Source organism: Xenopus laevis, chromosome 5L (assembly GCF_017654675.1).
Source record: "Xenopus laevis strain J_2021 chromosome 5L, Xenopus_laevis_v10.1, whole genome shotgun sequence".
Classification (NCBI taxonomy): domain Eukaryota; kingdom Metazoa; phylum Chordata; class Amphibia; order Anura; family Pipidae; genus Xenopus; species Xenopus laevis.
Window position 1 is genome coordinate 112,525,854 of NC_054379.1, and position 13,516 is coordinate 112,539,369.

The window sequence follows — 13,516 nt, forward strand, 5'->3', positions numbered from 1 at the left end:
TTTGTACAACTGTCCTGATTGTTAGCAAGGGGGCAAACAGACAAAGCTGCCTATACTGCTTCCCAGTATTTCTCTGCCAGCTAAAATGCACTATGTTTTAGCTTGTACAGTAAAGGAGATATAGATATATACACACTGTATGCACACCATAAATAATGGCACACTGGCTTCTATGAACAATAACTCCAGATCATAAATACATTATATAATGAGGGGGAAAAGTAGTGGCAGCCAAATACATTAAATACAATGAGAAGCAGTGGGAACCATAACCCCACATACAATAAATACACTGAAAGGCAGTGGGAACCAAATACATTACATACAAAGAGAGGCAATGCTTTCTGACACCCCAGACCCCCGTACCCTTTCCTGAAGGCTGGAGAAGATTTTAGCATTGTAGAGATCAAAATGAAGTCAGAAATCGTTTGTACTGCTAAAAGTGCTCCCTGTGCCCTAGTGGTAGACATGAGAATAACACCCAAGTAGGAGAAATCCCACAATTGGGTCAAGGTAAAATACAAAGGGAAGGGGAGAAGCAATAGCTGCCTCAAATCTGTTCTCTTGTGCAGCAGTCAAAGCTCAGGCACAATGCACCAAGATGGCTGCTAAACACTAATACTGCAGCTAAAAAATACATTTGTTGGTTCAAGAATAATAATTATAACAACAGACTAAAATAATAATCAATGCAAGATATATTCACTGGGCTCATGAGCACTGTTCTCTATACACAGGGCTGAAAAAGTAGAGAGTAGCTGATTTAGTCATAAACTACCCCCTAGAAAGGGCACCAATCTAACTGCAACCGGCACCCAAGTTAAGGCTAAGATGGCCAATGGTCAATCTTGTCCAGTGCAATGAGGCACCTGTAACTAAAACTTTTATTATATCACTTAAAATACATATTCATATATGTCAACATAGGACCCTCACTTAATTATTGGAAGATTACTGGGCATAAAGGATTCATCATTCGAGTGTAGATGTCCCATACTTGGGAACAACGATATATCTTTCATATTGCTAAATTCTATGGGGTGCTGCCCAAAAAGGACGTATCCCTGCCCAAAAAACCTGTTGTGAATTCTGTTCCAGTACCTACTGCCCAAGATTACCTCACCACCGGAGCAAAGTTTGTGAGTCATTGGTCATACTATTCCTAGGCATAGCATATCTTATGTGGTGAGAATCTCACCACCTATATTGATTGTGCCTGAGTGAAAGGCTGGTTATCTGATATTCATCTGGTTCAAAACATGGGATATAAGATAAGAGACCACTGTAAAGTGTTCCGCCATGACCATCCACTCCTTGGAAGGGCCGTCTCTGTCGGAAGGACCGTCTCTGTGCCAACTAACTTGGCATGAGAGTGCAGTCCTCAACCTAATGATGCACACAGTTAGAGATAAAACTGTGCTAACATGCATTTCATAAAACACTTCGTTACTTACTGGCTGAGCGAGATGTATCTATCTCACTCTGGAGCAGCAAATGTAAAAAAAAAAAAAACAAGTATCCCAAAGGCAGAGCTGAATTCCTAATGATGTTTTTCACTGACTTTTGATTTTTCACATTTAGTTTGGAATTAGTGTTAGTGTTTGTAGTTGGCACTGCAGAATCCTACAAAAACTTTGGCCTATCCCTGTAACAGCTAGTAACCAAAACAGACACTTGATTTAATCATTCCATTGTAACTGCAAATTTATTGCTAAGGGCTGAGAACAAAACAAACTTTGCATGCGATACTGCATTACACAGAGTTACAAATGTATCACAAGAGCTGTTTGATGCAGATACAATATTTCTATACCTACTGTATACTAAGTTTTCTGAAATCAGCATGTATATGCTGCAGTGATGCAATCACATTTTAAAAAAACGTCATCTGTAACATCTAATTCCAACAAGAGTTAAAAATATGACCTTTAAAAGCAGCTGATATTTTGTGATCCTTTGGACAGGCTTAAGAAGATAAGCATCTAGAGACAGCTTATGATCCAGTCTACGCTGGCATTCCTTTAAAAGTAAACAGATACATGTTAAGGTGAATAGCAAAAGAGTAAATAGGTTTTGTCCCCCAAATCAAATTTGTAGGTTCAAAACTAAAATATCAATGTCAGTTCAAACTTTAATTTGTAATCGACAGGTAAACATGCTTCAATAATAACTTTAACCCAGTTATTACCTACTTTTAATAACATACAGAAGGGTGCGGAAGTTTGAGTCCACCACCAACATTATTGTTTGTTTTGTATGCCTGTTTGTGGGATCTGTGATATATTTGGTATACCTTTAGGGCTTCTTGTCTGGTTTGTAAAACGTTCACAACATGTGTTGTGCTGCCCCCTTAGAAAATTTCAATACATCTTTGGCACTGTGATTTTTGCACAGCTTACATGTGTTACTAGTTACTTACGGTATTTATTGAAACAATTTAATCAGGCTGTGTATGAATACACATAATAAGATCATTTCAATTTACTGCAGAAATGAAACATATTCTTTCTAAATGTATCAACTATGCCATAGCATTGTGTTTTATAAATGATAGTTTAAACTACTCTACATTTTAATAACAGGTATAGGAAAACAGACCAGTATTGGGGAGTGTAGGTGGTGTGATTTAAGAGGGTTGCCTCTGTAAGAAAGGTATAATTTATACATGGGTTTCCTTGTCTTTTAAAGAGAGAAACTGAAAAATGACCTTTAAGTAGCCATGTTAGATCCTTTGGGAAGCCATATTGGTTACTGTGCTTATGACTTGTTAAATATGTGTATCTAGATCTGATTTAAACTCATAGTAATCTAGTAAAAGTATGATTTTTCTTCTTCTACATTATTGGCTAAAGCACATGAATATACAGCATGAAACCCTCCAAGATGGTCAAAACGTGGGAAATGGAACGATGTCTGAAGGGCTGCATGTGCCTGGTATAGCAGAAGGCAATTTAATATAATAATGTTTGCTTCAAATAACATATAAGAGTCAGATTTTAACAAGGTAAAGCTTCTCCTAATTACTATGGACTAAGGCTAGGTCATTAGGGAAAAACTGGAGTAATGTCGATGACAGTCCCAATTATACTAATTCACCTGAAAAAAAATGCTCTCTGCGCACTGTCTCCAGATTGCTTCCGACCTTGGTTTATTTTGGCAGTACTTTTCATAAATTTGAAGGTCCTCTTTCTGAAATACAGAATATTTTTCCATTACTGGCCTTATTCCTGGATGTGAACATGACAAGAGCCTTATTCATTATAATAATATACTTTAGAATCTATGGTTACTCTTATGAATGTGTAAATTTCCATTAGTACCATTTAAAAAAATATTGAAAATGCACATAATATGGGTTCAGCCAGAACAGAATCAAGAGAGACAACTCTTTCTCAGCACTGATTCTGACCGAGGTTTATATAAATTTGCAACATACAAACAAAACAACATTATGTTGACTATGCTCAACTGAATGGTGTGTAAGTAAGAATTTCAGAAAAATACTCAATCCTGTACTCAATCCTTGCATTGTTTCATAGCGTTATTGCAACACTGATAAAAACCCTGAAATTTCTGTGTTTTGCTATGTGATCTGCTACCAAACTTATTATGGTGTATACCAACAAGATGTTGAATAAAACTCATAGGGCAACTGAAGGTGCTGCCTAAATTGGGTAAAGACTCTGATGATTTATTTTACTTGTTATTGTAACATCATTTCCTGCATGTGTATACATTTGACAATTGTTTGATGTATTGTTTTTTTTTCAAATCTATCTTATCATAATAATAAGTGAAAAGCATCTGAGAGAGAAATTTCACCTTCCATGTACTACATTGGTAAGATGATGGAAATGCCCATGATTTAACCGTCATGAAAAATTGGAATAGCCTCTTCCACAGGTTCCTACTCCAAAAAATAAGATTAAAAGTCCCTGCTACATTTACATTATAGGTGAGATTTCCCACTCCAGCTGGCAAGATATTGGTGAATGAAGGCAGAAATCCATCACTACAATAGGTGCTAAAATGCTTTAGGTAACTGTACAAAGAAATATAGTTCTACTTAAGTATAGAGCCAATGTCACACAAGGCATATTTGTGTAGATGCCACCTTGTGTGTATGCAGCATGTATGCAAGGGGGTGCACATGGGGGAGATTTCAGTCAGAACCTGTTCTGACCATCTGCATGGTAGCAAAATGATTCAGTTTACTGCACATGGGTGGTGGCATCAGGTAGGATCAGCATGTTCTCTTCCAGCATTTTCCCAACATCAGTGGAGACACATAGGGGCAAATTCACTAAGCGCCGAAGCGCCGAACGCTAGCGTCAATTCGCTAGCGTTTGGCATTTTCGTTACTGCGCAAATTCACTAACGAACGCTGGCGTAGTTTCGCTAGTGTTACTTCGCACCCTTACGCCAGGCGAATTTTCGCTAGCGATGTAACTACGCAAATTCACTAACTTGCGCAGTGTACTGAACGCTACCTTTTACGCTAGACTTCCTTCACCACCTCAGACCTGGCGAAGCGCAATAGAGTAGATAGGGATTGTTTCAAAAAAAGTCAAAATTTTTTCTAAGTCCCAAAAAACGCTGGCGTGTTTTCTACATTATGGGTGATAGGCTGAAAAAGATCGAAAAAATTTTTGGGGCTCCCCTCCTTCCCCCCTACATTTCCTGACTCATGGCAACAGTGGGCACATGTGTAGGGCAAAATAAAAATTTTTATTTGAAGATTTGAAGGTTTTCTAGGCATTTGTAGTGCTGATACGTATTCCTCCATTGAAATTTGAATTTCGCGCCGTATGCAAATTAGCCTTCGCTAGCGTAACTTCGCTTTACATAGCGAATCAACGCTAGCGCAACTTCGCAACCTTATGCTACCCCTGTGCGCAACTTCGGATTTTAGTGAATTTGCGGAGCGCTGGCGAAACTACGCCTGGCGAAGTGCGGCGAAGTTGCACCTGGCGAAACTTCGCATCTTAGTGAATTTGCCCCATAGTGTGACCTCAGTTTAAGATTCATTCATTACAAATTTGACATTGGAAATGCTATAGGGAAAGCATACAGTATTTCAGAACCCGGTTCCTCAGGTAGAAAATGAATGCATCAGCATGTATTTTGATAATTCACACATACACAGATATATGGCAGTTAACATCAGGTAATATTTGATGCTGATGAACACAGAGCACACATATCACTTACCATAAACTTATCACTTACCCTTTTTAAAAAACATGTTCCAAGCAAATCAGCATTTTCAATACAGTTCTCTAATTCTTTGAGGAAAATTCTAGAGATAAAGAAGAAATATTGCTATCGCTAACAGCAAAAATTACATTTATAAACATTTTCATAGACATCTGAAATACAGCACAGATAAAATTCCTATATCTTATTTGCCATTTATTTGAAAATATAAATCATGAACTGTAATATAGTTAATACAACCTGCTTAGACAAAAGCACTGTTAGGATACCTGCCTTTTGTGAAACTCATAGATTTCTGAAAGGTTTCCAAAGAGAACTTCCTTATTGTTTTGTAATGCCACTGGGATTAAACCAATCATTTCAGGATTGTCCAAAGATGATGCATAACCCTAAAACCAAGGGGAAAAACATTAAAGTGCTAAATTACACCTTTGATGAATGATTATTGGACCATTTCATTCATTTGGATGCACATATTATTAATAACACGTATTTATAAAGCACCATATTCCGCAGTGTACTTTGACAAAAATGGATTTGCTGTCTACTTACCTTTTCTCAAAGTACCATAGAGGCAGCATAGAACACTAGTGGTTTGGTTCACTTTTTTACACCTGCGGTGTAGCTATAGAGAAAGCAGAACCCATGGTCATGGAGGGGGGGTTACCATGGGGCCTGATTCCTCTGTAGCTGTATAAAAAGAGATACACAACCAGGCGGGAGGGTGCAACTCGATAAACATGCAGTGGTTTTGGTGGGCACCCTCTGAAGAGTTCTTTGCAGGGGGCCCAGCACCATATATTTTGGAGTGAAAAACACAAAAGGAATCGCATGTGAACAATGTGCTAACACTGATGTAAGATCCCAATGTCACTTGATAACTGATAGTAGAACTTTTCTGCCAAAACTGCCATCAGTAGAGGAGAAAACACTTTGTAAAGCTTTGTAAATTTTTACAGATTAATTCAGAGGAGGCTTGGTTTACAGCACCTACAAGTGCAAAGCTCTTGCGAAGGGGGCAGACACCTTAAGTGGAGTCAGAAGGCATTTGAATTGGTAGATGGTGAATTAAATAGTTAGAATTAATTTAGAAGCACTCCGTGCTTGGCCCAATTATACTGTCAGGGGCCTAATGGCTCCAAGCACAAAGAAGTCCGGACCAAGGAGGAAGCTCTAGGGTCAAGTCCAAGTTCGCTGTAACCAAAGGGATCAGGAGTAATCGTAGTCAGAATTCAGGCACTGTTTCAAGATCAAAGGTTCAGGCAAAGGTCAATAGTCCAGGAATAGTTAGAATTAATTTAGAAGCACCCTAGGAATTCCAATAGCAAATCCTATAATCGGCCATTGAACCCATGATCCTGGTGCTCTTTTATTTCAAAATTTGCGCTGGCGTCGTGCACCGGGCGCGATGATCTCAGTGTGTGCCGCCATGTTGGACACAGAGCGCAGCACTGGAGAGCAGTACCCAGGTCTTAACACAAGGAGTGCAAGAACTTGGACACAAACTGGGAACTTCTGTCTGATACGATCTCCGCTGGAAAGCCATGAAGTCAGAAGATGTATTAAATAAACAACTGAGAGCAATCTACAGCAGAGGGAAGCTTCTGAAGAAGCTACCCATATAACAATGTTCCCCTTGGAAGGTGGCAGTTTGACAATAAAGCCCATAGTTAAGTGAGTCCAAGGATGGGAAGGAATGGGTAGAGGTTGTAATAGACAGCATGGACGAGAATGACTCGATTTAGAAGAGGCAAAAATGGCACAGGCTGCCATAAAGTCTTTCACATACTTCTGAAGAGTTGGCCACCAAACGAGTTGACTGACAAGCTCTAAGGTCTTTTTGGTATCCGGATGTCCGGTCTGCTTGAAACAGTGGCTTTGCTGAAGGATGAGAATGCGGAGCTCGTGTGGAACGTATACCATACCTATGCGGAGCTCGTGTGGAACGTATACCATACCTATGGGGGTATCAGCAGGAGCAGAAGACTGTACTGATAAGATCTGGCTGACCAATTGAGGAAACAAGGAAGCAATGATTTTAGTGGGGGGAACAATTGATTCTTTATCTTCAATGAGTCGACCTTCAGGAAAAATGCTTCTGAATAAGGCATCAGCTTTCTGATTTCTGGTGCCAGGGAGATACGTGATAATGAAATGGAATCGTGTGAAGAAGAGCGCCCACCGTGCTTAAGGAGGATTCAATCTCTTGAGAGTCTGGATAAATTCCATGTTTTTATGATCAGTTTAGATCGTAACGGGATGGGGTGCTCTTTCTAAAAAATGTTGCCACTCCTCGAATGCAAGTGTCAGAAGCTCAAGATTCCCGACGTCATAATTTTGCTCGGCAGGAGAGAATTTCTTAAAAAAGTAGGCACATGGATTTAGTTTCCCATCTGCAATTTGTCTCTGAGAGAGAATGGCTCCAGCCCCAATGTCAGAAGCATCTACTGCAATGAAGAAGGGTTGCAGAAGATCAGGATGTCAGAGGACAGGAGCAGAGGCAGAGGCCAGGGTAACCCCAACACCACAGGAGCAGGTGGACAGTTTATAATGAGGAAAGATAACTTTTCCCGATGCAGAGTCCCAATTGTCAGGGGTAACTCTCCGTTTGTCATAGAGATTATTTGAGACATTAGTGGTCTATCATCAATTGCCAGGATCCTTAGAGGAGTAGACAAAGGAAACAAGGGAACACCTAGTTGTTTGACGAAAGCATCGTCCATGAAGTTCTCTGCTGTTGACAGTCTTAGCGGTTAGATTAATCTATAATGGTAGAATAAATCGATGAGAGTTCTTTTGGGGAGTAGGCATAATGCCACACAGATAGGATTCCCCAGTTCTACCTGAACGTGGAGATCTTCCCAACCACAAGGGACAGTCATTGGCTTTACCATCGCAGTATAGGCACAGTCCAGCCAAACGTCTCTGGGGTTTCTCTTGTTCTGAAAGGTGCGTCCCTCCAATCTGTATAGGTTCCTCCGGAGGGGCGACAAAAGGTAGAACAGAAGGAACAGGGACTGGAAGGAGTGGTCTCTGAAATCGTGGTGCCAAAACAGGCTGGAATCTTTTGCTGCGCTCCTTATCGGATTGATGCTCCCTGAGTTGGGTGCCTACCTTGATGGCAAGAGTGATCAGATCATTGGAAACTAAGTTGTCTTTAAGTCTACTTGATAAGCCTTAATAGAAGACAGCTCCATAAGCCTCGATGTTCCAGTTGGTTTCAGCCATCAAGGTTCTAAAGTCAATAGCATACTCACTGGCACTGTGATTCCCCTGCCGAATCAGGAGAAGTCGGGAAGAGGCATTAGCGACACAACCAGGAGCATCAAACACAGTTCAGAAGGCTCGGAGAAAAGCTTTGGCATCGAAAGTTAGCATAGTTCTCCCAAAGAGGTGTTGCCCATTCTAGGGGCTTACCTTGCAATCTAGACATTGAGGGTTGAAACTCAAACTGGATAAGGCATTGGGTCACAAAACCCCTGCAGGCTTGAGGATCCCCATTATAGCGAGGCGATGGAGGAGAAGCAGCTGCCGTGGGTGGATTCCCTGTGACCAGAGACATAGAAGGCATCCAGGAAAGAAGGGCCTCTAATACTTGCCGTATGCGATTCTGCTGGGCTTCATAGGCTTCCATGTAAGTCGTCAAACCCCGGAGCATTCTTTCCACATCAGGCTGAGCTTCCTCAGTGGGGTCCATGGCCCGATTATACTATCAGGGACCTAATGGCTCCAAGCACGGAGAAGTATGGACCAAGGAGGAAGCTCTAGGGTCAAGTCCAAGTTTGCGGTAACCAAAGGGATCAGGAGTAATCATAGTCAGAATTCAGGCAGTGTTTCAACATCCTGACACGGGGGCTGCAACCAGTGACACAGAATTGAATACATATGGACAATTCATTCTAATATTTCAATAGGCAGGAAGCAAGGATTCAAGATCAAAGGTTCAGGCAAGGTCAATAGTCCAGGAATATATATAGTATTAATATAGAAGCAGCTTCTTCAGTTCAACTGACTGGTGTGGGAAGTTTTCGGCATATAAACTCTTCCACTAATCCATTTACAATGGCACATTGTTTTACAGAGAGATCAGGTGGAACTGGATTAGTGGAAGAGTTTATATGCCGAAAATTTGCCACACCAGTCAGTTGAACTGAAAAAGCTGCTCGGATGAGTAGTGAAACATCTTCATTGATTACTCAGCAAGCCCAGTTGTTTTTAGATTGACCTATACTAGATATACCATGACCTGGATGAATGAAAATCTTCATAGTCGGTAGATGGAGAAGTGGGACAGTGGGGCTCATTTATAAACACTTGGCAAATTTGCACCTGGGCAGTAACTAATAGCAACCAATCAGTGATTCATTTTATTTCAACCAGCTACAAGGAAAACAATGAAAGCAAACATCTGATTGGTTGCAATGAGTAACTGCCCAGGTGCAAATTTACCCAGTGTTGGAATCTCCACTGACGGCATGGAAGAAGTGTGACAGTAAACAGGAAACCCAATCATTCTACTTTCCTGTGCATGGGTGTGAAGGACTTAAGCAGTCTTTCCCCATCAACAGTGACTCAAAGTTCACACTAGAGAGTGCAGAATTTGAGCTTGCTGTACCATTTGTGTACCCTGCAGACGTTGTGAACCGAGATAGAGCTGCAGCATATCTTAGTCGGCAGAATCCGAAGGCTCAGGGTAAATAACAGTGCTAAAGCATGCTGATAACTATGCCCCCCAATAGACAGCTCTGAAGCATGTCTAAACTAGCCAGATAGTGAAGGTTATGGCTGAGCTGAGCTGAGGTAGCTGAGCTCCTCTAACATCCTACCTCCATGATGAAAAATGGAAAAAAACTGCTGGGGTGGGATTAATACAGGGGAAAGGAACGTTCATGGTGGATGGACCTGCTTTAGTTCCATCCTGCCTCCGAGATGGAAAAGCGTATTAACATACTAGTGTCCTGTGATGCCTAGGGATGGTTGAGAAATACAATTTGCTGTATATGACTTTACTTGATGTTGTGACCATGCTTTAACAGATTTTAAAGTGTTTACTATAACTTGGACCTGAAATCGAGCAAAGATCATCGACAGTACAGTGATGTTAAAACAAGAATGTGCAGAACATGTTCATTCATTATATTTTTTCATTCTCCTTTGACTACTAAAAGCAACCTTATTATTAATGTGCCTGTGTTTAGCTGTATACAGACTTTTGACTGCTTTTGATTCTACATATGTAAAAAGAAAAGCTGAAATTGCACTGAGAGATAAAAATAAGTTTGAGTAAATCATTAAACTATATACTTTGGCTAAGCATGTGCTTTTCCTATAAATGTTTCTGTGCATGTTAATATAACAATTCTCTGTAACTTTAGCTTCAGGAATTATGTTCCTAAAAAAACACAGTAAGAAGTGTTAGTTGCTTGTTACACTCTGCCTACTCAAATCTTATAAGCAATCATATGTGTTTGCCACAAACTAGATAAAGATATTTATCTTGCAGCATTTGTTTGTGTAGATCCAGAACCAATAAAATGATTATATAACTTAAATTCAACTTTCGTGAAGGAAAAAAGCATGGTATCCCTGTTTTACAGAGAGATCAGGTGGACCCCTGGTGGAGAAAAGAGTCTTAACCCTGTGCCCCTCTTATTTTTATTTTGAGTTTGTGTGTAATCTATGCATACAGTGGAACATATGAATATTCTTGACTAAAATGTTATATTATAATAATACTTTCACATGATTTTTTTATTGTCTTTCAGAGAATAATCTTTTAATTTTTCAGCTTAAAGGAGCACTTGCCACCACATACATAGTAACATATTAAGTAAGGTTGAAAAAAAGTCCATCGAGTTCAACCTTTTTTTTTTTTTATATAAACTACCTATCTGCCAGTTGATCCAGAGGAAGGCAAAAAAAAAACCCATCTGAAGCCTCTCCAATTTGCCTCAGAGGGGGAAAAATTCCTTCCTGACTCCAAAATGGCAATCCCTGGATCAACTTGTACTATGAGCTATCTCCCATAACCCTGTATTCCCTCACTTGCTAAAAAGCTATCCAACCCCTTCTTAAAGCTATCTAATGTATCAGCCTGTACATTCAGGGAGAGAATTCCACATCTTCACAGCTCTCACTGTAAAAAACCCCTTCCGAATATTTAGGCGGAACCTCTTTTCTTCTAATCGGAATGGGTGACCTCGTGTCAACTGGAAAGACCTACTGGTAAATAAAGCATTAGAGAGATTATTGTATGATCCCCTTATATATTTATACATAGTTATCATATCACCCCTTAAGCGCCTCTTCTCCAGCGTGAACATCACCCATTTGGTCAGTCTTTCCTCATAGCCAAGATTTTCAATACCTTTTACCAGCTTGGTTGCCCTTCTCTGTACCCTCTCTAATACAATAATGTCCTTGAGTGATGGAGACCAAAACTGTACGGCATATTCTAGATGGGGCCTTACAAGTGCTCTATACAGTGAAAGAATGACCCCTTCCTGCCTTGAATCAATGCCCCTTTTAATACAGCTCAAGACCTTATTTGCCCTTGATGCTGCTGACTGGCATTGCTTGCTACAGCCAAGTTTATCATCTACAAGGACTCCAAGGTCCTTTTCCATAATGGATTTGCCTAGTGCAGTCCAATTAAGGGTATAAGTGGCTTGGATATTTTTACATCCCAGGTGCATGACTTTACATTTATCAACATTGAATCTCATTTGCCACTTAGCTGCCCAGATTGTCAGTTTGTCAAGATCATTTTGCAAGGATGCCACATCCTGGATGGAATTAATTGGGCTGGATAATTTTGTGTCATCTGCAAACACGGATACATTACTTACAACACCCTCCCCTAAGTCATTAATGAACAAGTTAAATAAAAGTGAACCCAATACTGAGCCCTGGGGGACCCCACTAAGAACCTTACTCCATGTAGAGAATGTCCCAATAACAACCACCCTCTGTACCCGATCCTGTAGCCAGTTTCCTATCCACGTGCAAACGACTTCATTAAGCCCAACAGACCTTAGTTTGGAAAGCAGTCATTTGTGGTGCACAGTATCAAACGCTTTGGCAAAATCCAAATAGATCAAATCTACTGCCCCCCCCCACTGTCCAGAATCTTACTTACCACATCATAAAATGCAATCAAATTCGTCTGACATGACCTATCCTTCATAAAGCCATGCTGATTGTTGCTCATAATGCCATCATTAGGACAAAATTTTGAATGTGATCCCTTAACAAGCCTTCAAATAATTTGCCCACCACAGATGTCAAGCTTACTGGCCTATAATTGCCAGGCTGAGATCGTAATCCCTTTTTAAATATTGGAATAACATCATCTTTTCTCCAATCCATAGGCACCATACCAGATGACAGTGAATCTGAGAAAATCAGAAATAAGGGCTGGTCTAAAACTGAACTAAGCTTTCTTAGAACCCGGGGGTGTATGCCATCAGGCCCTGGAGCCTTGTTTACATTAATTTGTATTAAAGCTTTTTGAATCATATCCTGAGTCAGCCACTGACTAGATTGAGCTGAACCATTCGTGCAGTTATAATGTGAGCCTGTGAACCCAGACTGCTCTATTGTATACACTGAAGAAAAGAACTGATTTAACACATTTGCCTTTTCTGTATCTATTACAACCATACTGGTACCATTATTTATTGGAGCAACACTCTCAACCTGCATCTTTTTACTATTAATATATTTAAAAAACTTCTTAGGGTTAGTTTTCACCTCCACCGCAATTAACTCTTCATTTCTTTTCTTAGCCTTCCGGATTGCTGATTTACAACATTTATTACAGTGTTTATATCCATTAAATGCAGCTTCTGTCCCTACAGATTTGTAGTTTTTAAATGCCTTCTTTACTTCTGTATTAAGCCACACAGGATGATTCTTAGAGCTTCTACGTTTAGTCCTTAAGGGAATAAATTGAGAACAGTAATGATTTAATATCATTTTAAAGGACAACCATTTCTGTTCTGTGTTTTTAGCTGAAAACTTATTGCTCCAATCAATGCTCTGTAGGGCAGCCAAATTCATGGTTTTTGTTGCCCCAGTATATTTTTGTTTTTTGCACCAGACATTAAAAGATATAACATTATGGTCACTATTACCCAGGGGTTCAATGACTTGCACATTTGCTATAAGTTCTGGGTCATTTGAGATCACTAAATCAAGAATAGCATTTTTTGTGGTAGGCTCCTCAACAACCTGTGCTAAAAAAATTGGTGTGCAATAAGTTTATAAACTTGTTCCCATTAACTGATCTAGCAGTACT

General features: G+C 40.0%; 1 protein-coding gene across 2 annotated transcripts in view; it reads right to left on the minus strand.

Annotated features, from left to right (window-relative positions):
* Positions 1–13,516, minus strand: part of LOC108716979 (guanine nucleotide exchange factor DBS) — a 201,492-nt gene that overhangs the window by 44,103 nt on the left and 143,873 nt on the right. For both annotated transcript variants that reach the window (XM_041563266.1, XM_041563267.1), the window contains exons 17-20: positions 5,491–5,606; positions 5,230–5,299; positions 3,097–3,189; positions 1,927–2,019 (exon numbers count right to left, since the gene is read on the minus strand). In XM_041563266.1, coding sequence (XP_041419200.1) covers positions 1,927–2,019; positions 3,097–3,189; positions 5,230–5,299; positions 5,491–5,606 — 372 coding nt within the window. The remainder of the gene's footprint in view (positions 1–1,926; positions 2,020–3,096; positions 3,190–5,229; positions 5,300–5,490; positions 5,607–13,516) is intronic.